This window comes from Alligator sinensis, unplaced genomic scaffold (genome assembly GCF_000455745.1).
Source record: "Alligator sinensis unplaced genomic scaffold, ASM45574v1 scaffold969_1, whole genome shotgun sequence".
In the NCBI taxonomy this organism is placed as follows: Eukaryota; Metazoa; Chordata; order Crocodylia; family Alligatoridae; genus Alligator; species Alligator sinensis.
In genome coordinates, this window is record NW_005842739.1 from 612203 (window position 1) to 638971 (window position 26769).

General features: G+C 40.1%; 1 protein-coding gene across 1 annotated transcript in view; it reads right to left on the bottom strand.

Moving 5' to 3' along the window:
• RIPOR2 (RHO family interacting cell polarization regulator 2) overlaps positions 1 to 26769 on the bottom strand; it is a 93532-nt gene that overhangs the window by 40236 nt on the left and 26527 nt on the right. Inside the window, 5 exon segments of the mRNA XM_025216424.1 lie at positions 2145 to 2198; positions 5253 to 5276; positions 5549 to 5627; positions 6293 to 6448; positions 7916 to 8042. Of these exon segments, the coding sequence (XP_025072209.1) occupies positions 2145 to 2198; positions 5253 to 5276; positions 5549 to 5627; positions 6293 to 6448; positions 7916 to 8042 (440 nt within the window).

Genomic DNA, 26769 nt, shown 5'->3' on the forward strand with positions numbered 1-26769 from the left:
ATCCAGTCTGGCTTTGCACAAGGCAAACGGGGCAGTTCCACCACCAACAGGGCTGTGGCAACACCAACACCCCAGTTGAGAAGAACTGAAGCAAAATGAGGCAGTACAACTGTGGTTCTCATCCAGGGTGTCTCCAAATGAAAAAAAATAAAGTTATAGAGGGATGCCCTAAATCTGAAAAGGTTGAGAACCACTGACCTAGGTTAACATGCTTTTGTTTTATCCTTTACTGTGTAGTGACTTAAATGCTGATTGATCAGGAGTGGATTTTTCAGCAAAAGTGATCTCAATTAAAATGTGCATTAGCCTGGCTTCATGTACTGACCGTGTCACTGTAGTATGTGTCTACAGTAGCAATTTGCCTGACTCAAAATCACAGATCTGAAAAGCCCCAAATTCAGGCATGTCCAGCTTTATCTCTCATGTAAATATTGTGGCTTCTTTATAGGGAAACTGGGAATGATCCCACCTGATACCACCATGGCAGCTTCAGAAATTTTTTATAAGGCTGCTTAGCATTCATAATGGCTATTGTAGTTTATCTGAAGAACCGCCGATTAATAGAGGAGACAGTCTCCAAGTGGACTATTTCAACAAAGATTGATGGAAGCAAAAGTAACCTTATTAGCACTTGAGAATTACAAAACAAACCTTTCTGACAATCAAGTCCCCTACACTTAATCTTTTCAGCTAACAGCCCTCCAGTATCCATTCTGAAGAGCTGCTATAAATGTCGCTTGCTATTTGCTTCTCCAGGCAGGGTGAGGCATAGGTGGATCTGCATGTGTGAGTATGGTTAAGACCAATATTTCTGCTACTGCAAAATCTGCCACCTGTACTTCCTGTTTTCTGTGCTTTATTTCCTGTACAAAATGATAACTCAGTAATAGGGTGTTGCTGTTAACAGAAGACAGCACACTTTGTCCTTGGGGTGAAAGATTGTGTTGTGTCTAGCTATTTTGAAACAGAAGAGTTTGATGTTATAAACGTGTCTTTTACAATGTTGTATTTAGTTGTCACTGTCTGTTATGGAGCAGTAAACTAACAGAAGAGAAGGCTGAGAGGGGACCTGGTGGCCATCTACAAACTTACCAGGGGGCACCAGCGGGGAATGGGAGAGTCCCTGTTCCCCTGAGCACCTCCCGGAGTAACAAGGAATAACGGCCATAAGTTGTTTGAGAGTAGGTTCAGGCTGGACATTAGAAGGCACTACTTCACTGTCAGGGCGGCTAGGATCTGGAACCAACTTCCAAGGGAAGTGGTGCTGGCTCCTACCCTGGGGGTCTTTAAGAGGAGGCTTGATGATTACCTAGCTGGGGTCATATGAGCCCAGTATTCTCTCCTGCCTGGGCAGGGGGTCAGACTAGATGATCTACTTAGGTCCCTTCCAACCCTACTTCTATGAATCTATGAACACTGGGCAAGTAAACTGTTCCTCTTATGTTTAATGCCTCTTTTTATTCCTATTATAAATACAAAAATTGCTAGCTCTGAACAGGATGGAGTGGGATGGACTTGAATAGAAAATGTGCTTCAGTCTGTAATTTGGGCATGCAGGTTACCAGCAAGGAAATGCTTGGTTTTGTGGGGAGAGCTTCAGTCTATTTCCTGACTATTTTTTTCACAGTGTAGGATGAGAACTATCAAATGAAAGTGTTCGAAATACCTTGTAATACTTGAGTGTAAGCAGCATGTGTGTTTTTTAGATAAGTCTGAATAGAAATGTATCCATCATATGAATTCATTAATTTGTCAAATTGGGGGGAAATATAACTGATAGCTATCAGATTTTGTAGGTAAAAGTTAACAACTTAACTGTGCAAGTGTCCCTTTATCTATACCATAGAAATTCATGTTTTAAGATCTTGGTTTTCCATCATGGGCCTGACTTTGTATTCCTGGACAGCCGTTGTCAGTTGCATGTTTGCTGTGCATGTAGAACTGGTAGACCACAAAGATTTTTATAGCTTTTTAAAACCTCTTCTTTCCCTCTGACTCCTGTCACTGCAGAACTTAAACTGTGTTTAGGAGAAGCTTAGGCAAGGAAGTCCCTCTGGAGTAGAAAGACTAATAGTAGCCAAAGGTTGTTTTCTTAACAACATTAAAAGCAGATGCAAAGGAAAGATGATAGGACTGTTTATTACCTGACTAATGTGGAACTCCAGTCTTCTCATATATCTTTCAATTGCTTTGATTTGCTGGAAAAAAAAAAAAATTAAATGAGTCATCTGATTGCATTTTATATCGATTTCGACTGAAATCTTCTTTTTCATTTTTCCCTAAAATGCAAAGCTCCTTTATATTTCAGAAAGATGCTTGCCCATAAATGAAAAGTGAGATGCTTCATCTTATTGTCATTATATTTTTATTCAAAAGTAGGGATAATTTTAGCCCCCAAAAATTAAAAAACCCATTCTCATCTTTTTCAGATTTTTTTCTGATTTACCAATCAACTGGAAATGGATTTTTGTGTGTGTGAGAGAAATGTGTTGTTCCCTCTTTTAGGTTATATTTAAAATTTTTCATTTTTTTTCTGTAAAAAATTGGGGTTTTACCATAATATTTTTTGAAACACTGACCATTGTTGGCTTTAATTCTTTCATGGAAAATCCCAAATATTTTCAGAAGAGTATTGGGAGAAAAATAACATTGTGTCAAAGTTTTTGTGGCGCTTGAAGGAACTGTATTTTGCATTTGATCATGCCTGTACAGAACAGAGACACTCTGAGGATTCAGTGTACCATTGTGTCATAGGGCACACCTATTCTGAAATGTTCTATTAATTATTTTGGCTCTTTCTTGAATAGAGAGACAGTGTCAGATAGCCTTTCCAGACTCTAGATCTGGCTTGATGGCCAGGGTTGAGGCAGAGTGAGGTTGTTTGCTCTGACCTCCTACACAGGTCTTGGGTGTAATGTGGGGGTTCTATGCAATCTGATAAAGAAGCTTATTGACGTTACTAGGACTTGTTGACTGACCCCTCAGGGTTTGATCCCCTCCCACTGAAGCCATGACAAGCTGCCCTGGCCTGCTGACCTGCAAGTATCCGGAAAAAGAAAGGCTGATTGCAAGCAGCCTGCATGGATTTAGGAAAAACAAATAGTGTCAATCAAACCCGATCTTCTTTGATAAAGTAACTACTTGGGTGGATGAAGGGAATGCTGTGGATATAGTAGTGTATCTGGACTTCAGCAATGCTTTTGACAAAGTCCTACACAATGTTCTCATAAACAAATTGGAGAAATGTGAGCTGGATAAAGCTACAAGGTGGATAGATAACTGGCTTGATAGCTGCAAGCAAAGGGTAATTATTAACAAGTCCATATCAAAATGGCAGGAGATTTCAAATGAAGTCCCCAGGGGTCTGCCCTGGCCCCGGTGCTGTTCAATGTGTTTATTAATTATATGAATGCTAGCATAGAAAGTTTCTTGAGCAAGTTTGTAGATGACATGAAACTAGGAAGGATTGTGAATACGTTGGAGGATGTGAGCACAGTTCAGAAGGATCTTGACAGGTTGGAAAGCTGAGCTAGTAATAATGGGATGAAGTTCAATGTGGACAATTGCAAAGTGCTACACCTCATGAGGAATAATCAAAAGTAGGGCTGTGCAAAGCTTTGGTCGCTGATTCAATTCAGAGGAGATTTAGCCTGATTTGGCAGCTTAATCTCCAAATGTGAATTGAGTCAGGAGACCCATTAATCTCTCCAAATCAAATCAGAACCCTCCAAATCAATTTGGAGAGATTGAACGATTCAGCTATAGACACAGCTTTATACATTTTTTTCTATGTACCTCGAGGTACCAGGCACAGTTCGTGAATGCTGATATGTTAGGGTGGATGAAGCATCCCACAGGAGTGCCGGGACAGTAGTAGAAGTAGTTGTGGTCCACTTCTGGGTCCACTGCAGAGTGCGCAGGGAACCCCCTGGCTCAGCGACTGGTGCCTCCTGAGTCTGGGGGGGGGCACTCGGGGTCCCCTTGTGGCTGATTGCCGAGCTGGGGGGGGCAGGGGACCCTGCCGCACTCCCATGAGATGCTCCATCCACCCCACCATCTCAGAGTACACGAGCTGCACCTGGAACCTTGAGGTATGCAGAAAAACGTATAAAGCCGTGTCTATGGCCGAATCACTGATTCGCTGAATCAGAATCAAATCTTCAGATTCAGCCCAACTGAATCAGGACAGTGACCCAAATCAGCAAATCGAACCACTGTCCCCCAAATCAGGCCATATCTGAATCGAATACTGCCCACTTCGCACCCCTAATCAAAAGCATAAATACAAAATGAGAGACATCTGGCTGGGCTGGGGCACACACTTGCATGCACATGGGCACTCAGCCCCCAACCCCAGCCTTGGATTAACTCCCAGAGGCTCCGAGATCTACCAGTGGAACGAGATCCACTGGTTGGTGACCACTGTCCTAGAGACACCGGATATTGGCTGGGGATTTTGACTGGGGTGTGCCAGTGCTAGAACCAAAGCTGGAGGTTCCTTGCTAGAGGGTCTTGCCCTTCTGCTCAGGGTCAGATTGATCAGCATGGATACCGGTTTTCTCTGATTAAAAAAAAATCCCCAATTTTCAGATTTAAAAAAGTAACCCAAAATCCACATTTTTCTATGATCAGAATGAAGCGCCACTAATAGCTAGATAGATATAGCACTGTTTCATTTTAATCATGGGAAAATGTGGATTTTGAGTTACTTTTTTTAACCTGAAAATTGGTGATTTTTTTATCAGAGAAAACCAGGATCCCTGCTGATCATCATATTTAGGGGCAGGAAGGAATTTTACCCCATGGTTAGATTGGTATGGAACGTGGGGGGTTTTGCTTTCCTCTGTAATGGGGAGCCTGGTCCTCTACCTGGGACCTCTTGAGCATACAGTGACAACATTTTATAGAAGCAGGACACTGGCTGCCGTGGTTCCCCTGCTTTACCTGTGGCAGGTTAGGGCATTAGGTCTATGTTGTGTCAGGGCTGAGGGTAGTCTGAGTTAGAGCTTAGATCATGGTTGTATGGCATGGTTTGGATAGGGATGATCTTGCCTCAGGCAGGGGGTTGGACAAGATGACTTCTGGAGGTCCCGTCCCTTCCAGCCCTGCTTCTCAATGACCCTGTGACCTCCTCTCCCCCTCAGAACTTTGATCAATTAAGGATTCAAGCCAGCTGCATCCATATTAGAGTACATAGCTTTTTTAAATGTAATGTTTTCATTGTGGCACCAATGCTCAGGATGGTAACGTACCTTATCTAGATCATACAGCACTCCCTGCAATAAAGAAAATTGAGATAATTAACTTCAGCATCACATTATTGAATACTGTTCTGTCACAAGGTTTTAGACCAGCTATATTTCACTAGCTGGATTTCAGAACATGAGCGCAGATGGGAGCTCACTATTAGAAACACACAGAACTGTATGAAAGGCCAGCTTTTCTCTATCCCCCTTCCCCGTCTCTTTGATACCTGGAAAAGGTTATTCTTCATCTGCATGATTAGTAAATAACACCTAATTTTTCTGAATTGTGGGATAACACATACCAGGCGGGAGTTTCTTTTCATGTCTTTTAACTGAGTAGTCAACTTATCCAGCTCTGTCTGGTGAACTTCCAGATACTCACTGTAAATACAAACCAGAAAGAGAATCATGAACTCTAGTGCATTCCAGTAGAGAGTAACTGCTGACCTCTGAAAGAGGAAGATTTGGCCAACAAATGATTGTTCTTGATATCAGCTGGTTTAACACATTTATAAGCAGGAAAACACATTCATATGGTCTTGAATATAAGAATATATCTCCCTAGTACTTCAAATGTGCAACCCCGAGTCCCCATACCATATAACCAGACAATAGGAGCTACTGTTGGATAACAGGTTAATTTTTTCAAATGCACTGAACTGCTGGCTTTTGAATGAACTAATCTGCCATTTAGTTTGTGGGCTGCCTCTAATCACTGCTTTTGTACTGCAAAGGTATTGCTATCTTCTGTGAGGCTCTCTTGTGTTACATCATGGTACCCATGAGGCAAATGCAGAACAAAAAATGTAAGAAGAAATCTTAGCCATGTTAGAGTGGCAGTTTTGCCACTGACTTTACCGGAGTCAGGATTTTACTACAGGTGTTCTTGTTTTCCATATGAGAGTGGGTTTAATGCTCCAGAGCAGAAGCAAGTAGTTTGATTTACTTGCATATGACTGAGGGTCTCTGCTCCCAAGATGCACTTTTTAAAATCCACTAAAAGTAGTAAAGAGAGTGTCAGCATCCACAGTAATAAAAGCTCTTACTCCAGTCCATTCTTTAAGGCCCTGTAGACCTCTTCCATCCTTTTTGGCTGCGGCTCTTTGGGCATGGTGCTGTTCTTATGTCCCAAGTTATGCATTTTCTTCACCTTTGCTTGGGGCTTCTTGAGCCCAGAGGAATTTTCGATGAAGGAATTACATCTGCAAAATGAACGTAAAAAAAACCCAAAACAATAAAACAGCCAGCTGTAAGTTGGGATGTTCTCGAAGGACTGTAATATCCTAAGGGAATTGTTCTGACATTCTTCTGGCTGAAAGCAATCTGCTTATATGTCTGCCTGTTGGAGGACTGTGCTTTTTTACAGATTAATAGGTCTGAGCAGTTCTGTATACAGGCTATCAGTGTTTGATGTGCCAGTTGCTGAGACATGAATAAACACTCCCTTAAGCCTGAGGCTGGCCTCTGTCAGACACCTCTGTGCATCTTATGCCATGCCTTTCTCGTCTGACACTGCCCAGGAAAACAGCAAAAGACCAGGTGATGGGAACAAGGTCATTTTTAGTCATATAAAACTATGCTCTCCAGAATACTAAATGACATTGTTTTACAGTATGTGTTTATATAGTGTCTGGTACAGTGGTACTCTGATCCCAGTCCCTACATCCAGAAACTAATGTATTGCAAATAATAATTTTACTTTGTTTGTATAAAAAAATTTTCTCCCTCAGATAAAGGTTTGAATGAAGAAAACTGCCCTAGAATTGTTGTTCCCTGGTTGATTGACTGCCTGGCACTTAGATTTTTACATATGCTCTGGGGTGGGGATGGTGCTTTAATTAGAGCAGGTCACAGGAGCTGCTCTAATTAAAGCAGCGTCTTGCGTATTCAGTGTTCCATGCTTCAACATGGCAGTGGGGGTGCTTGTTTGATAAGGTGTAGTTAAAGCACCCCTGACACCATGTTAAAGCATGGGAACGCTGAATACACATGATGCCAAGGCTGTCAGAGCATGCTAGTTAGCACACTCCAGCAGACTCAATTGCGTCTGCTCCAACATATTCTAATTGGAACATGTTGGAGGAGGCATTGGGCACATGTATAGGTGCCCTTGGATTTTAAATACTTTAACTCAAATGTACCTATTAGATCCAAAAGAGGTTAGGAACTGGTTTTTACAATGAAAGTCTCATTCAAAGCCCAAACCATATTCTAGCAGTTGCAGGCAAAAGTCCAGGGTAAAGAGAGATTTTTGGGGCCAAATCTGCTCTATTACTGGTATCAATTTGCAATAGCTCCACGGTTTTAACTTGATAGCAGTTTAACTGAGAGCAAGGTGTCTTTTGCCTTTTATATGATACTGAATTAGAGATGTGGAAACTCTCTCTTCTCTGGACAGTCTACATATTGAAAAGATTACATGAATATAATGAATTAAAACCTATTCTTTAAGATGTCAGCAAAACTTTTCTGAGGTTGAGGCCAGGGAGAGCACCCAATATTAATGGGGCTCTTGATAATCAAGGCATATAGTGGCTCACAAATCTTAGCTGCACAGAAAATAAGAAAAGAGTTTCTGACCTATGCCATACCAGATTCACCTCTGAATGCCAGAAAGCAAATCTTCCTTTTGTCCCAAGCTCCAAAGATTTCCCTCAGTCAGTACTTGCCTAGAGCGTCTTTCTTGCAGACCGCTGAAGCCAGCGAAGGACTGACTTCTAATGATGCCATTGGGGCCTCCAGGGGAGAATGATTGCGATCCTACTGACATGATTTCTGGGAGCCTGGAAGATATTCCTGTAAGATAATAGCAAAAGAAAGTCAGTGACAGTGGTGAGTTACAGGCAGCAACTGAAAGGCATTCATCAGAAGTAATAAAAAGCAAAAGGAATCCCACAAGGTGATGTGAGTCATGGGATGATTAGATGTTTACAAGCCTAGCTTTCTACTTCTAGTCTGTTTAGATCAGCTGCTCAGTTTTCTGAACAAGTACAAGAATGCCTGCAAAGGCATCCCTCTCCTGTTCTCATGGAAAATAGAAAAGATTGCTTAGCAGTTGATTTCTTCATACTACTAAATAATACCCTCAGACCAGAAATCTTCCAGCTTGTACTTCTGGACACTTTTGCCTTGAATTCCAGGATTACATTATTAAAAAGCTCCAAAGCAACTCATTCAAAAATTAAATTGTAAGGGAGGGAAATGAGCTAATGAGAGAAACATAGCCTAAGTTTCATGGCACTAGATTAGAAAGCCACAGTCTTCTGCTCCTAACTCTGATATAGATTTCTCCAGTGACTTTAAAGACATCTCCCTCTTCCAGCTTTGTTCGTTTCTCCATCTGTAAAATGCGAATATAAGCTTACTGTCTCTCGGGGATGCCATGAGGCTTGATTAATGTATATACAAAGAGCTAAGTAATAAGTAGTTTTAACAGGAAAATGATGAAGGTTCATTCAAATTCAAGGTCATAAACTTGTTCTCTCATCTTTTTTCACCTTCTCAGTATCTGCTACTTAATGCTGGGGAATGAGTTGGGGGAGACAGAAAAGAGGCTGTAGATGCATGTGCAGCAGTTTTTTATCTGAAGGGAAAGGGATGCTCTGTGCATTTATAAGGAAGGGCAAGTGAAGTCCAAGCAGCATACAATCCACATTTCATGTACTTAAGGGGACTCAGCAATGATGAAAGAGACTTTCTATGGCAGTTCTTCAAACCATCCCAGCTGTTTTCAGTGGAAGAAAGCTGAATATACCACTCAGAAGCCTAAGTGAAATGAGCTACAGATCATTCAGTTAATTTCCTAGTGAATAGTTACCCTCATAAAAAAATATCATTGTAACTGGCAAATTCAGCAGACCTGCAAGCACTGAATGGACAAGGAGAACGATTAAACTAGTTTCTGACCCTTAGAGATGCCCAACAACATTGAAACATAAGAGCAAGGTTCACCCGACATCGTTATCAGGCAAGTGATCTAGGGCCATTAATATGCACTAAATGCATTTATTAAAAATAAATAATGCAGCTATGGAGTAGTTGTATCCTTAATGTATTTCAAGTGCACTGGGTGAAGTAAGCTAATTATATTTTTTAATTGTTACTTGCAGCTCTGTTCTAATTTGCAGTGTAACTGTAAGATAGCTAAAAAGTCTTTAAAGAAGTTGTTAAATGTCATAGCTTCTGGTGATGCTTAAGTTTCAGTGGCAATTCTATTCAGTGAGAAGAGATGCTTTTAAAAACATTTTTACATTTCTGTCAAATATATTTCTATCCCCAGAATTGTTACCGCTATTGGTAGCCTGAAAACTTGTGTGTGATCCAACCACAGTAGCACTAACCTGTGTGCCTCAAGACTAAGTTCCCACACTTGCAGACAATCCACAGGAGGAGAGAGCCTGGCTTTCTGTCATGTTGCCCTTGTGATTACCTCAGGGAGTGGCTTGGTTTAATTTCTGTCATAACTTCTAGGTAATTATGATCTTTAATAAAAAGGCTTAAGCAGCTCTGAATGAGTCTTGTATGCCTTTTATCTGAAAGGGAGAGCCAGAAGCCTTCTGCCTTACAATGGAAAAAATACTCTTTGTAATGCACAATATGTCCCCTCAATAGGCAAATATATAAGAGGCATTATGCTCATTACAGTTCATCAACCAAATTTCCAAATGTGTGCAAGGAATATGCATGAACAAAAATTAATAGTGTTTAAGTGCAACATCCTAGGAATGCTAAACTTGCAATACTTTGTGCCAGCCCTTTTCTCAAGCTGTAGTGCTTCTATGGATGCCTTCTGTTCAGCTGTTACATAGCTATACAATCTGCATAAAATCTTTTATCAGTAACATTTCCTAAGGCCTGTGGCATGCTGCTATTAAGCTCAGATGTAAGTAATGGTAAGAATCAATTTTTGAAAAATATTATACTGGCTTCAATGTATTCCATGCATAGCTGTTGAGACTCTAGCATTACATCAGAGCATCTGGGGCCAAAATCTTTTTAGGTTGGGACCCAATTTTTCAAGGCACTGAGAACCTCCTCTGCAGTACTGTTTGTCAGCTTTGACTTGATGAGACAGTATCTGGCAGCAGCTCCTCAGTGCCACACAGCATAGAGCATTCATGTGTACCATTGCTTACAGTCTTGAGTCAAACGGTTCAAATTCAGCTGAAAAACAAATACTTAAACAAAATAGGAACCATCGGATTCCAGGAAGTTTTCTGTATTTTCTCAAATGACCTTAAAACGTGTGTGTCATACTCCAATTTGCATTGTTTCAAAAACAGGCCCAGAATACTAAGAAGAAGAAAATCAAGAATAATTGTTCAACGTTTGCCTAGTTGACATGATGATTAATGCATTCCCAGACAGTTTGTAGAGATGTTGTGAAGGTAAAAACTAAACAGCACTGACAGTCATATAAGGTTCATCCATAGTAACATCAAATGTTCTGCAGGCAAATACATGGAATGAAAACAAACTTAAATCAGGATGGCTTTGGCTGCATAAGGTCAGTTGCTTCAAATTCAAAACTCCGTTCAATGGACCAAAACACTCCAAAATAATACTAAACCATATTTTCTCACATATTCCAGGGTGTGTTTATAACACACCGTATAACACACCTTATTTCTGAAAGGGAAAATGAAGAAAAGAAGATCTTTCCTTGTAGTAAGTAACTGAGTACCAGCAGCTAGGGAGCTGAGCTTACTCATTGCTCAGCTCCCCGTTGATCCCTGCAAATTTTACTTTAGGTTTCACCCAGTAAGCAGCAGAAACTGCTCTTACTCTATTTCTTGCATCTAATGCACACTCCAATTTCCAGCAGCTATTTTTGAGGGAAAAGGTTGTATGCAAGAAAATATGACATTCTAACATGTCCTTGTTAAACATTTGAAGCAGTAAGATGCTTATAAAATCACACCTTATCATATTACATATGTATTTATCTTAATCAAAACACTTTGTGTTTGCATGCAAACTTGTATGCATTTAAAACATGCACTCACACATAAATGTTTTCTGCTTTTATCAGTAAATAGGAAATTTAAAGAAACATTGCTTTCAAAGAGTGTTTTTAAAAAATGTTTTTGTTATAAATATTTCAATAATCTCTACTCCTAATGTTTTATGCTGCTGTATTAGCTACTCATAAAATCAACCTGAAGTGCAGAGTAAATAAAATGGATGGGTTTTTTTATACTAAGACCTCTTTAGGTCTACTTTTGTTGTGTATTCTTTCCATTTGCATGAAATGGAAAGAATCCCACTTACTGGACTGGCAGTTAGAGAAAATGTTTTATTTCTGGATAGAGAAAATTAGAAATGGAAGCAACTAAGAGCCAATGAACATGGAACACCACAATTCCATTAATTTAGTCAATTTTCAGGACAAATTTGCATTTTAAGATGAAACCTCTGTATCATCAGTCTGTACTAATATACATTGGGATAATATTTGACACCGCCTTTTTTATAATTTATGATGTTCCCATTTTTTTAAGAGTAGGAGGGGGGAATTTTTTTTCTTCTTAGCGTCTGAGCTTCAAATGCAAGCCTTTTGCTGACACTGTTAAAGAGATAGGTTTTGTTTCTCTGATTAACTCAAACTACCTACCAACCCTACCAACTATGAAACTATGAAAACTTATGTTGCAAAATCAAATCAGATTTCAGTGTTATACTTGCAGGATTGTGTTTTTTTTAGACCGATCAATGCTTCACATATAAATGATCCCCAAAGCTCAAATACTGCCAATCACCCTATATACTCATACATAGTCCCTTAGTAGCCAATAGCAGCCACATAGCTTAGGTGTATTTAGACAGTTGTTGTGGATAGGTTGCATATTGGTTGGTTGCTTTGAATTTTTAGGAGTAACAAGTATATATTGGATAATTGGCATTCATAGTTTCATAGTAGTTTGGGGTCAGAAGGGACCTGAACTGATCATCTAGTCTGAACCCCCGCCACTGGCAGGGGCACACGCTGGGATCACACGACCCAAGACAGGTGTTCGTCCAACTTCTTTTTCAATTTACCCAAGGTAGGAGCAAGGACCACTTCCCTAGGAAGTTGGTTCCAAAACATTCATTACATAATTGTTTAAAAAACACCCCCAAACTAATCTTTTCTAGACTGACTTATATACAGTAAATATGTTAAATCAGTCATTGATGTTTGCTTAGCAGGCAATAACTTTCTTTACTCAGGCTCTCTCTAGACTGAATAAGACAGCCATTTGCTGACTACATGTAAATCATGTAATAGCAAATTTTAAGGCATGTAAACAAAGAAGCATAGAGCTACAGATTCGGATGGTCTTGGGATCTCCGGTGAGGGGAAGTTTTGTGTCTGCCTGGTATTTAAATTCCACTAAGTTTAAAATTTAAGTTAGGTGGTGGAAGGCCAGGAGCTTTCTGTTCCCACTTTAAGCCTATGGGAGTTTTGTCTCTTCAAAGGAACTAAAAGCATGTCCCAAAAAGTACAGTTCTGAATGGGCAATGAAACCTCTAGCAGCAGGGGGATTAATCAGGTAGAGAAAACATACAAGGACAATTAGCCAGTAAATTCTCTCTTCATATTTGGTCAATTCAAACCACATTTGTGATTATGGATAGCACTGGAACCTGCACACCCTCCTTAAAACAATTGCTATAAAGCCCAGCCCTCAGGTCTTTACTTGGACAAATCTATGGACTTATGTGGAATCCTGTGGGGTCAAACATTTATCAGAAGCAGAAATGTAATTAGGCAGTTTTGCGCCCTAGGTGGCCACAGCACATGGGACAGCAGCTGAGCCAGCTGCCAGCAGCTGATATTTTTGTACCCCCCCACCCAAATCACTGCCAGGGTTGGTGCTGTGGCTGTCCCTCTCCTTAATTACGCTGCTGATTGAAAGAAACCCTAAGGGGATTCAGTTTATTTTCTAACGTGATGTTTGAGTCCCTAATTCCATTTTAATAGTTACCTGATATGATACTAATATAGTTCAGATATGAGATGCATTTCCTTGTCTTTATATACAGCATATTTTGACAGTAGAATTAATTCTAAATGCTATTGATGTTTATGGATTCTGTAATGGCTATAGATCACTTCATGTCCTTAAATTACTGGCATTTGAGCTTAAAACAATGATCTTCTTAATGCTAATATAAACATTCACCCTGGATGGGCATAATTAACATAATTAGTATTGCCTACACTGATTGTGCAGCAGTGATATGATTTGTAGATCAGCACAGTGTGAACGCAAAGGGAAATTGGAGTAGCATTCCTTTTTTCCCTTTCAGTGACAGCTTAGACTAGGAAAGTGTAGATAATTGACAATGTCTCTGTCTCTAGGGGAAATCAAATCTCCATCTCTCCTTTCTTTCTGGGAACAGAGATGAAGCAATGGGGTCTAAGCTAATTAGAAGAGAAGGGCTTGAAGGGTATATTATCTCTCCTTTTCAGCTCCTTTTGCTATCATTATGAATAGGGTTCCATCTTCTAAAAAGCCAAAATATTTGATAACTAGCCTTTACTTAGGTCTAGACAAATAGTGGGAAATAGCTATAAACATGTTCGCTCCATCTGACCCATGATACAATCCGACTATATTTGTACCCTTTTCTTTTTGCTTTCCGCATGACCTATTTCAATGACTGTTGTTGTTTTGTGCAGCCACATTTTAAGGGAGGAGCCCCATCCCTAGCTGTATGTTGGCACCCTTTAAGCAGCACCAGGGGTATGTTATGCACCCTGCTTTCCTGCCATTTGTTACTGCACTGTTAGATTGTGAACAGACAGGGGATGTGTACAGCCATTTGCCATGCCTGGTCTATGTTCACATGGCTTAATTTAAGCTGCATGAACATAGACAGGGAGCAACATGCATAGCCATTTGTTGGGTGCCAGGAGCTGTGCAAGGAACCCAGAATAAGTAACTCAGGGTGGGAGGTGAGGTGGGTGGGATTGAGGGGACCCTAGCTGGTCTGGTGTGGGTTGGCGAGATTGGGTGAAGGCTCATGGGTCTTCGTTGTGGGGACGAGGGGTTGGTGAATCCACAGGGGGGAATTGTCCATCTGGGGAAGGGAAGACTGGAGAACTAAAAATAGCCCAATCAGGGTCAGGAGAGGGGGGTTAGAAGAGCACAGCCTCAGGGCTGGGATGGGTGGCTGGGTTTCCCCAGCCCTGGGGCTGTTCTCCAAACACATGCAGGCATTCAGTAGATCGGGTTCACCTTCTCAGGTGAACTAACTTAGATTGGGTTAACCATTTTTTTCCACATTTAACACTTCTGAGAACCTGCATATATGGGCATTTAGATCAACCTGACTGTAGGTTGATCTAAATGTAACAGCTGTACATTACATGTACCCATGAGGCAGGCAAAATCAATACCTAGGGATAATCCCTGGAGCCCAGCTATTTTTAAATGTGGAAATAGAACATAAGACTGATATTTTTTTCAAACATAATAGTATATTTTATTATTTTCACCAAACATAGAAGCAAAAAAGATCTTAAAGACCATATTCTTTTAAAACAATCTTGAAGCTTCTGAGATTTTGTTAGAGGCAAGGAATTTTGGGTGATATCTTTTATTAGACCAGCTGCATAGTTGGGATAAAATTAGACAAGCTTTTGAATGCAAGGCATTCAGATTTTGTTTACATTGTGACTTGCTTACTAATAATTTTATGATTTGCTTGTGATATATCCATCAGCCTCTGTTAGCATTAGGGTACAGTTGTTCTAGGAACTGTACGATCTATATATAGGAAGAGAAAGTCTCTGTACCAAGAAATACTTTGACTGTAGAAAGATGTCTGTTGCCCTACATCCAATTAAAGTGTTATGATGATGCATAGCACGGCATAGAAGACACTCTCTTCAGGTTGTGACAGACTAGAGGAGTTCACTAGAATGATTAACTGTGTTTAAAATAATCCTATAACAAGAATAAATTGGTTCTATTTGCATGCTAAAAACTGCTCTTAGTGGACAACTCGATAAAAAGATGTCAATGGAATGAATTGGTGTCTCCCTCTTGAATATAATGAATCAAAACGCTCTGCTCTGCCTCATTTATGCTGATCCTTATGGTCCAGCTAATTAGCAACATTAAAAATGTAAAATTCCATGCCATAAAACCCTTCTTAGAAAGCTGCATCTGGTAAAAACAAATAAACGGATTATCGCCTAGGAGCCACATCCTCCTCTCCACTATCCAAATCCAATTCTTTTTCTATTGCACCAATATATTAAATAACATTATTTAGACCTACATCTAAATTGTATGCACTCAGCTAACTATGGTATTTGGGGTCTGAGACCTTAACTTCTCTAGTACACCAACTTTTCAACTTCTCCCCTCTAACGTGCCTGAAGCACACTGGAAGCTTACTGCCAGCTTGGTCAGTATCTCTAAGATGGTATATGTGAACTGCCAAGTATTTATGGTTTCAAAGTTCATGAGTCTCCTGGAAGGCATGGATGCCTGCTTTCTGGGTGACCGTTTCAGAAAGTTATTCTATAATAAGACTAATGAAAGAATTACCTAAATAGTGTACAGAAAACAAGGATATCCAAAATTTATACATGTTAAATATTTGAAACAGTAGAGACCTTCTCGTGTCAAGGCATAAACCAGCCACGTGTTATGAGGCTTGAGAGAGGATTCTTTCCCTGGGGGCTAAGTTTTGCCATAACAGCCTCTTGATTTTCCTCCTGAACATCTTGTACTGGAACAGATGGACCACTTTTATGGTGATGTTTATAACTGAGTTGTGGCTCCCTTCTTCTGGATAACATTTATAGAATCATAGAAAATTAGGGTCGGAAGGGACCTCAGGAGGTCATCTAGTCCAACCCTCTGCCCAAAGCAGGACCATCCCCAACTAGATCATCCCAGCCAAGGCTTTGTCGAGCTGGGCCTTAAAAACCTCCAAGGATGGAGATTCCACCATCTCTCTATGTAACCTGTTCCCATGCCTCACCACCTTCCTAGTGAGAAAGTTTGTCCTAATATCCAACATTTGCTGCAGTTACATGGGCAAGTGAGCACCATCTGATGAACTATTCTTGGGTGCCAGGAACAAATCATTTGCATCTGGTCCATCAGAATCTAAAGCAAGGAGACCTCCCTAAATAACAGCATAGGAATTCATTAAGGAGCATGCATTTCAAAACTACATGGAGTGGTGCTTGGCTGACAGGAGCTGTGAGATTAGTATATGTATTTATTAGTTCACAGGCTGACAGTCCTGTGAGGCTACTTGGTTTCAGCAACGTGTTAATGGGTAACCAATATTTTGTAGAAATTAAACTAAAAGTGAGAGAGCTTATTCCTCCAGACTCTGCTTCATTACTCCTCCCAGTAAGAGTAAGTTGCTAGCAACATTCTCCATCTCCCACAGCAACAAGAGTCTTAGGTTAAACCACAGGCTTAGGCTCTGCCTTTCTTATTGACACTCTGAATGTCTTTAGTTACCACCCATAAAGCTCTGGGCCTTATTTCTAATTCTAGTGAAAATATTTAAGATTCAGTGGGTGTGTCTACATGTGAATTTATGCCAGCTTAAATTTACCGTGCAGTAATTTACTGCACAGTAAGTGGGAATAGGCTGGTGTCTATACATGCACGCATTAAAGCGCATTGACGCTGTGTGGACTGACTTGAGACTAAAGTTAATTCCAAGTCAGTCCACACACACAATGTTACTGTGCAGTAAGGTGTCTACATGTGCGTTACTGCGCAGTAACTAATCAGGCGTAAATTTGATACTTGCATGATACATGTATCAAATTTACGCACCATTTGGCGTAAGTCACCATATTTATTGAGCAGTATGGGCAGGGCATGCATGTGTAAACATGTGCAAATGCTGTACAGTGATTTTGGTTACTGCACAGTAAATGTGCATGTGTAGACACATCCAGGGTGATTTACTTAAAGGCTTGCATTCTGTTTTTGTTTTCTTTATTCTGTGTCAAAGTGTTACAGTGGGGTTGTCTTTTTGTTTATATTTCAAAACAATTCATTAGGGTGGACTTGATTTTTCAGAATACCTTTGGGAAAATACCAGACATCCCTCGATAACTCACTCTATGGCCCCATCCACACAAGCATGGATGCTTGGTTCCCTGGGGACAACTCGCAGTGGGGCACCTTGTGCTGCTGCTAGTTGTCTCTGGGAAATGCCTGTGCCATGTGCTCTCTGGCACGTGGCAGGCTATCTTGGGTGGGGTAGGGGTGGCTAGGGCCAGCATTGGGCTGGCCCCAGCAGCCTTATCTGGGGTCCTGGGAGCCTCCTGTGGCTGAAGCAGCAGTGATCCTGATGCTCAAAGCCTAGCTGGCAGCTGGAGTGTGGCTCTGGCCAGCCAAGCTCCAGTTTTGAGTGGCACATGCTGTCCCCGTATGCACTGCTCTGTTTTTTGCATGGGGTTTTTTATTATATTATACATATTATATTATTTTATTACATATATTATCCAGGAGTCAACTCCCACCCCCCCCCACCCATGCTGCTCCCTTACAGCACAGATAACAGATGAATGTGTGGTATGTGGCACCACAGATGTGTCTGTAGCACCACATCCTGCAGTGCACAACCACGCTCCTCTGGACACAGCCTATATGTTTACAACTCTACTCAAGTTCATAGCAAAAGCTGTGTTGTAAATCTGAGGTAACGAGAAATGATGAAACATTGTCACATTTCACATAGTGGGATGTGGTGGTATTGAGTAGCTTAAAACCCAAATCTAGATTTTTGTTTCAAGTAATATTTTTTTCCGCAAAACTCAATAATAGCAGCAAAAAAACACCATTTTATTCTTTAATGTCTTTAAAAGAAAAATTAATTGTCCAGCCTCTGGGTCAGAGTTATCATTGTGCTCTGGCTGTTTGATCTGTTCCCATTACCCAAACTGAGTGAAATGCATAAAGCAGAAAGTAAAATTATTTCCACTTTAATAATCCAATTGAGTGGCAACACAGTAAGATAATCAGATCTATCTATTTTTAGACTCCAATTCTTACTTGCACTTTATACTAGTATAACTCTATTGACTTTACTAGAATTACTCCTATTTTATATCATTATAAAAGTAAGCTCACTTTTATGACTTTTTAACCTAACAATATATCTTCATATAAAGCACCTGCATAGCTACATCTGCTGTCTTATTAATGCACAGTTGCAACTAATAAAGCAAGCAGTATTTGTCCCTGTTTTGTATAAGACCATCATTAACTTATTTCCCAGGTTCCCTTCCATTGTCTTAATTGTTCCTTGTATCAGTGCTCAACACATACCATGTTTCCTTGCCACAGAAGCATAAACTACTCTTCCATCTGCTTTCTTTGCCTTCGAAGAAATTGCTATGGTATTCTCTTGTGTGTTCCTTCACTTTGTTCTAACATCCTCAAAACATACAGAGGGAGAAATGCAAATGAGTTATTTTGCCATTAAAAATACCAGTTTCTACAGATACTGAATGGCTCCCAGAGACAACAGATGGGTTTTTAGTAACTGACCTCATTTTTTAGATTCAACATTTGCTTTAAATCGACAGCTGAACCTAGTATTCATATAAAATCCAGTCAGTAGTATCTCTACTTCTGTTCTTTTATACGGAATAACTCCAGTGAATTTACACTGAGGTAAATGAGAAAAAAAACTAGTCTTTTGGAGCGGCATTCATGTAACTGAGTGAGTAGAGAGTGATTAAATTGTTTATTTCCTACCTATGGGGACTTTTTACCATCTTGTACCATCTACACTTTTTCCAGAGCCTGACGAAGGGACTTTGCTCCCAAAAGCTTGCAGAAAAGGACAATTTTCTTGCCATTTTCCAGTTGGTCTAATAAAAGGTATCATTTTGGAACCAAGAGTTCTAGTTTTTTGTATATATTTTTATTTTCATGCATTCTTCTAAACATGTTAGATACATTTGTATTGATAAACACATGTATATTTGGTTCATGCTACTTATTAAAACTCCCTCATACACAATCACATTTTCCCATATGTAACAGTTTCTATGGGTAACAGTTTCTTAATTAATGTTCCAGTGACCATCAATTGATCTGTCAATCACACTACCAATATAAAGCACTTTAAAACCAAAAAAAGTACCTCACCCAGTGCTGCTGAAAAAAAAAGCAAACCTAAAAACCATGCCAAAAGCATATAATTTGGACTTGGGTTCCATCTTTCATGAGATAGCATGTGATCGCTTGAACCCTGATTTCAGTGGTTTTGGACTAGAGTGAACAGAAAGGGATCTTGTTCCAACATGTAAGGTATAGCCATTTCTTAGGGACTAAACTAAAGGAGGAGTCTTGAAAAGATTTTCTTTGCCATTACCAGAAATAAGCACTACAGAACTGGTTAGGAATGTCATGTGGAATCTTGCAAGGTTAAAAATCCTGTATTCCTAAAGAGAATGTATTCTGCATCTCTTTGTTGATGGTAATATTATTGTTGGGCCCAAGGACTAGAGAGCTGGTATTGGTAATGTGCACTGCTGATCAAAAGTGACATTCAGCAGAGACTGGAGAGTTAAATGTGCAAATAGTTGGACCAAGTCAGCCCTGGGTGGCACAAGTGCACTGGAAACCTTTTGGCAAAATCTGCAGTGATATTAAGGAGAATGCATAATTACGCATCAAGCATGAAAAGTAAAGTAGTGCAGTTTTCCCTAATTTTGAAATTAGTGGATACAGAAAGCTGCCAAAAAGGTAGAAGGGAAAATATTATCAGGAAGAGCAACTAAGGAGAGAAGATAAACTCTTAACAATTCTCCTTTACCTTATTTCCTCAAAAGGTTAGTCTTTTTGCAAGCAGCACCCCCCCACCCTCCCCAATTTACTGGTATCTGAAGAACAGCCTGATGTGGCTGCATTTCTCTGTATGCATTTTTCTCTGAAAAATAGCTGAGCACTGCTTTGGTGACTGGAGGCTATTTGTCCTGTTCCCTCTATACAAAGTATCCACTTCAGGGATGTTTTAATATAAGCACAATAAGTTACAGTAAGGAAACAAGCTTTGCCTCACTATGGGCACACAAACTATCATTGCTGTCAAGGCCTTTCCATCACTAAAATGACAGTAGCGCTTTCTAGTTACTCTTAAATGCGTATTTGATTAGAAAGTAATTAAAATGTATTAGACATTTATACAGTAATTCTTTTTCACTGGTGGAATAATGTCATAGCTACTAATTAATACATTGTTAAATGCACCCTGCCAGGGCCTGAGGACAAACCTGAATGTTCCCCTTCTGCTTGTGTGTTCTTCTACCAAATACAAGTGTTATTAAAACATCACTCCAACACCACCATTACAACGGAGTTTTCTTTAATCTGGTCACTCCAACACTTACCGAATATGTTGGGTTCAAAAGCACCTAAATAAAAACACTGGCGCAATGTGCTATCTACTGCTGTAGCACGTTGTCTGTTGAGTACGTGCATAAGGAACCCCATCTCTAATAAACAGTCATGTCATTAAACAGCATATTATAATAAAGTTCATGCACAGTGGGAGGAGTTTAGGCAGTGCTCCTAAATGTAACTTTTAAACTTTCTCATGTTGTGTCTTCTGATTCATGCAACATTCAGGTTCTGAATTTAAACAGAAAAGTTTTCGTATTTCCAAAACTTATATGGATTTGTAAAACTTAAGCATCTTATTTTAAACCCCACCAGAGCGGCCCACCAGAGCATCTTATTTTAAACCCCACCAGCTTATTTCTAAATTTAAAATTCTCAAAGTGGGGGACAATAGTACATATCGGAGATAATCACTGATACACAGTGAACATATCCTTAAGCCCCCACAAATCCACTTAGAAGCCAGCCAGCTCTGTTAGAATGGAATAATTAAAGGAGCCAGGGAAGGGCTTGCAAGAGACCTGGGGCATGCTGAGGGCTGAGAGTACCCACATTATATAAGAGAGTGGGTACAGGAGCAAAAATTGAGGGCAGAGAAGCACATACTCTGGCAGAGAACTGCACCCCAGGGACACCACTGCCTAGGGATGGAAGGAAGGGAATGGGTTTCACCACTCCCTCCCCCTCATACATGGCTTGTTGCAGACCTGGCAGCATATATCCTACAGAACGTGACTGGAGTGAAACCAGAGACATTTTATGGAAATGAAAATGTTCTCTGGAAACTACTTTAACAACACAAAGGACTTTATCAGGAATGAGCTCTTTCACATTTTCTAAATTATATCACTGTTTTTAAGAGCAAAAATATAAATTTCTCTCAAATTGTGTTGGATAGTTAAAAAACCTGGAGGAAGCTTATTTCCCGTTAACTTCTACAGGTCTCCTCCAGCTAACAGCTTCCTTCTTCCTAAATGCAGCTCCTTGGGAAAAGTGGTGGGGAGGGGGGCTCTAAGAAGAAAAGACAATGTTTTTTCCCCATACAATTTCACTGTCATTGCTATCAGGAATTGCACTCATTTTAAATTGGTTACAGTATAACTGTGGACAGATTTAACAACGCATCATTTTAAAAGCTGCAGGATTTATCACTTAGGAGTGTATATTAACTTAATCAGTCTAACTACTGTATTACAATTGCAGGAAGGTGGTTTAAAGTTACGTTGGTTTAGATCTCCACATTACTGTTGATATAGGAGCAGACGGTTGAAACAATTGTATCAGTTTGGCATGGTGTGGTAAATGAATGTAATTATTTTGCCTGTCCACACTTTATGTGGGTCATATCCTCTGTTCATTCAATTCAAGTATATCATAACAACATAGTGTTGGTGTTAATGGTATTAGAGGAATTGGAGTTTACAAGTAACTTGGTAGAACCTGCAGCGAGCGTACTTTGGGTACAAACAAGCATTGCAATTAGATTGACCTAAATAAGGTTAGATCGATCTAAATGCCCAGTCATGCTGGCATTCACAGGGCTTAAATCATCCAAAAATGGTGCACCTGGTATAATTTAGTTCACTTCCTTTAGACCAATAAATGGTTAACCAAATGTGTCAAGGGTTAACCCAGTCTAGTGTACCCTTGCACACGTTCACAGCATAGCCCCAAGGCTGTGAAAGTCCAGCCACTCACCCCAGCCCTCAAGGCTGTGATGTTTCTCCCCCACTTGTCCTAGTCCTGACTAGGCTATTTATACCCAGTGACCCTGTTTATAGCACCCCACTAACCTGCCACTTAGGCATATGACAGGATCTGGCCCTATTTGACTTGCTTAAGATGTCAGCTCACATACAAGGTTAGCCATAGGGGCAAGGAACTGAACTTGAGTCTCACAAGTTCCGGATGAACACCTATATCCTTTTCCCCCAATACCGCTGCACCTGTGTTACTGAAGGAAATATGGCCCTATGCATTTATATGCCTTTCTACTATCCTCAGCATACATATGTGATTTTCTGAACATGACAAAATCCTTGCAATGGTTCATTTAAATCTAGTAATATAAATTAGCAAATTTCAGGTTTAAAATGCAAGGGGTACATTCAATATATCTACAAGATTAGTTACCACTTACATCTTTTAGGTACAGAGACAAAAGGGTAAATCAACCATGGATTAACCAGCTCTGACAGCATTCATTAATATTGAATGTCAAGGTAATTAACTTGCATAACATTATTTGCATAAATTGAAGCTGTAGGAAATGTATTAACAACCCCATTTTCTCACATTTTGTCATTAAAAAAAAATTGTTAATCTTGCACACCCAGGAGTGTCTCATAAGAATCACACCAAGTCTTGTCCTCCAGTACTGTCGTCTTTTTCTCTTTTACTCCCCTTTGGGGCTTGTTGTGTTCTCCAGTGGGTATGGCAGTGAGATATTGGCATTTTTGTCATTGTGTGAGCAGGAAAATTAAGCTATTCAAGTTTGCTGCAGTGCATTGCTTGCTCAGAAATAGATTTGTTCTGCCCTTTTGGCAATGAATGATTCTTGTGTAAAGAGTGTTTACATGGGAGACATCTATTTGTAAATTCATTAGCGTCTGTGAAGTGCTTGATATTACAGTACCAGTATATCAATACCTTGATAAAGTTTTCATTAGCCATATCGTAACTGACAAGTAATGCAAAAGGGCTCAAGGAACCTATCTTTTGGCACATTCAGGCCATGCTAAGTCTACATAACAGAACTGTAGTCAATGAAAATATTAAACTACAAGAAGGCAGCACTGCATTTGAAAGCTTGTTCAAGTCTTTCACAACCATGGAGTTGCTCCATTAAAAGACAATAGCCACAGAAATCCTTGCCAAACTATAAATAAGGATCACCAAAGGTGCGATTCCCAAACCAACTGTGACTCTTCTCTTCATGTGAAAATGCTGCTCAGTGGCTGTAATGTGTGTGTAGTTGCATTGAATTACTAGGCAGTGTTCTCCAGTGGAATTGGGGGAGGGGAGAAGAATCACCAAAAACATTGAAATTTACCAAAAAAATTGAAAACCTTAACATTTTTGGCCCTCAATCAAAATATTTGTGTTTAGAAATGCCATCAGAGTGTCTCATTTTCACTGTCTCCTCTGGGGGCTGGGCTCCCTGTTTGGACTGTACTCCCTATTATGCATGATGGTCTCTTCTTTTGAGGAGAAACAAGGCATCACTGAAGACGAGGTGGGGAGCTAGAAGAAACTGGGATAATGTACAGCTTTCTTGAGGCACTGTAGTGATCAATCAGAATTAAAAGAATTAGGTTCTCAGACAAAACTGGAAAATGTTCTGGGTTTGAGGCATTCATACTTTTTTTTTCCCCAGCAAAAATGGATATTATCTGCAGAGCGCAGATACCCTTTGAAAAAGTTCACTTACTTGAAAACTTTTGGTCAAAAATGTTTTTTGGCCAGCCACATTCTCTACAGCTGCGTGCTTTCTGTTGTCATTTGCACCTGAGTACAGTTGGTGTAAATCATTACAATTTGCATGCGGTAGCATTTTGCACCAGTGTTGCACAGATGTCATTAATGGAGTTAGAAGTCAAGGTAGCAGAGAACTGGGGTCCTGCTTTTAAAAGACTGAAGATTTATATATAAGGTATCTCTTCTTTAATGAAAAAGTCAGAAAAAGGATGGGAAAAAGGAAACCCTAACTGGGTAACTGCACAGTGAAAAGAAACCATAAACCACAGGAGGGCTGGACTTCCTGTTCAACCTTCAGCTGTCAGACTTGGGATTTGAATACGCTGAAAGCCCTTGCAACTCAGCACCTGTACTTAATAAAATAAGAATGCATCAAAACAACTGTTTGTGGGCAAACGGATGCCTATATCTCCCTCTGATTTCAGTGAGAGTAGCAGATTTCATGTTTCAGAACATGAAATCTGACTAATTCTTAATTCGTAGTATCAACTGAACTCCTACTAGACTTAATTCTTTGCATGTCATCTATTTGGCGTCTGCATCCTGCACAACTGGTACAGTGGATATTTGCAGTTTTTGCTTATGTTTATCTGAAAGTCTAATACCTAAAATGAATGTGGCTATGTTTATTTCAATGGGTGACTATGCAGATCAATGAAAACTCATATATATTTAAATAACCGTCCTCAGTGAGCACTAAAATTACTCAAGGAAATGTCATGTGGACCTGTGAACACACAATGGACTATTTCAACCAATTAGTGCTTATTTCCCAGCCAATTTTTGGCTAATGTACTGAACCACATACTCCTTGCTATAAACTATGCCTTCTCTTGCCCCTTCCAGGAGGTCCTAAATAACCTGGAACTGCATGGCTCTACTGAATACAATGGGGAGAGTACAGTCATTCAGAGGGGCTCCACATCCCACAGTCATTGTTGAGGAGTGGTCTCTCTTCACAGCACAGCAACTTAATCAATTTGCTTTGTGAAACCCTTGCATGTATGCGTGGGAAAATGCATCCTGCGTGGTGTTGCTAATCTAATTCAAGGGTTCTTTCACTAGTCATCTCAATAGTGGCTCCTCCAAAACTGACAGGAATTCATATTTAATCAACCCGTGGCCCTATATATGTGCCACATCTGGAGACTTAAAATTGGCTCATTCTTAACTGAGCCTGAAACAAGCAGGTGAAATGACTTATAGCAAGGAAAATGCCGTTTCTGTCATGATGGGATGACTGAAAAAAACGGGCCAAATACCATTTCTCTAGATTTTCAACTGTCACACAGGCACACAGAGCTACCTTCTTACCCATTGATTTCTGTATGGCCTAAGCACAAGCACAGACATTTCAGCACAGGTGTAATTTTTACTCAAGAAGTTCTGAGACAGTGACCAACATCTTACATTTTCTGAGACAGTCCTGGATTTGGGGGCTATATTTCAGCATCCCAAAATAGTTCCCAAAGCAGGAGCACTGCTTTCAGGCAACATTGCATGTTGGCTAATTAGTTCTGCCTCTCGGGGGCTAATTAGACTGCCCACTGGCAGCACCACATGGAGGCATCTACGCTAACTGGAGCTGGAAGTCCTGCAGCTACTTCTGGTTCCAGAAGTCTGCAGAGAATCAAGGACTGCATCCCAGATATTATTCCCCAAAATTTAGTTCCTATATTCTGGGCCCCCCTAGGGAGATTATTATATCAAAAGCATTGATTATAAACCAAAAATGTCCTTACTCCTATGTTATCAGCTTCTGGAAACAGGTGCTTTTTTAATGTGAAATAAATTCCGCAAAGTAGAAAGCCACTTTACTAAGAGAAGAATCAAGCTGCTTGTACTCTGTGGTGATATTCTAGAGAGAACAGAAAAGGCAGCACTTAACCTTGCTCCAAAAGTGGAAATAATAATCTCCTCTGGCTGTTTGCAAATGCTTATTTGCCTGTCTGTCTCCAAAAGATTTTGATGTAAATGAGTTCAACCTTCTGATCAGCCTGAGTGGAGATGTTTAAATAACATGTCTCACTTCACCAACACAATCTTTTCTTAAAGCTAGTCTGTAGACCAGTCCCAGAACTTTGCAATGTGCATCCCAGTGACAAGATTTTTTTTTCCTGTTGGAATCCCAAAAGCTGTTTTGGCTGAGGGATGATTTGAACTTTTCTTTGTAATAGTGTCTTCAAGACAAAATTTAATTTGAAGGGTCTCCAGGTGCTTTGGCAAAATCTGTTTCACTGTGAAACATAGTATTGCACAAGTGATTATGGGAAATGGATATGGAGTCACATAAGAGTTACCAGCAGGCTGGGCTGACCTCAGAAGCTGCAGCTACTGTAGTTAATCTGTCTGTACGAGTGCTGGGAGAGAGATTGTACTGTGAGCAGTGGGATAGCAGTAATTAGGTGGCTGGCTTTGTCAGTCAAGGTCAGCTTACTATAGGCATCAGGGAATGTAGCACTTCTGATGCTTTAAAAGGCTGGGAGATAAAATGTATTATTGTGAATGCTTCATGTATTGCACTGGTTCCAGGGAACTGTCAGGTTCAATTTGTTCCTCCTATTGAAAAGAAGAAAGATGCTCACATGCTTTTGTGCTAATCTATCGTTTCTTTTATGTCTACCGGGGGGGGGGGCGGGGGGGGGGGGGAGGGGGACTGT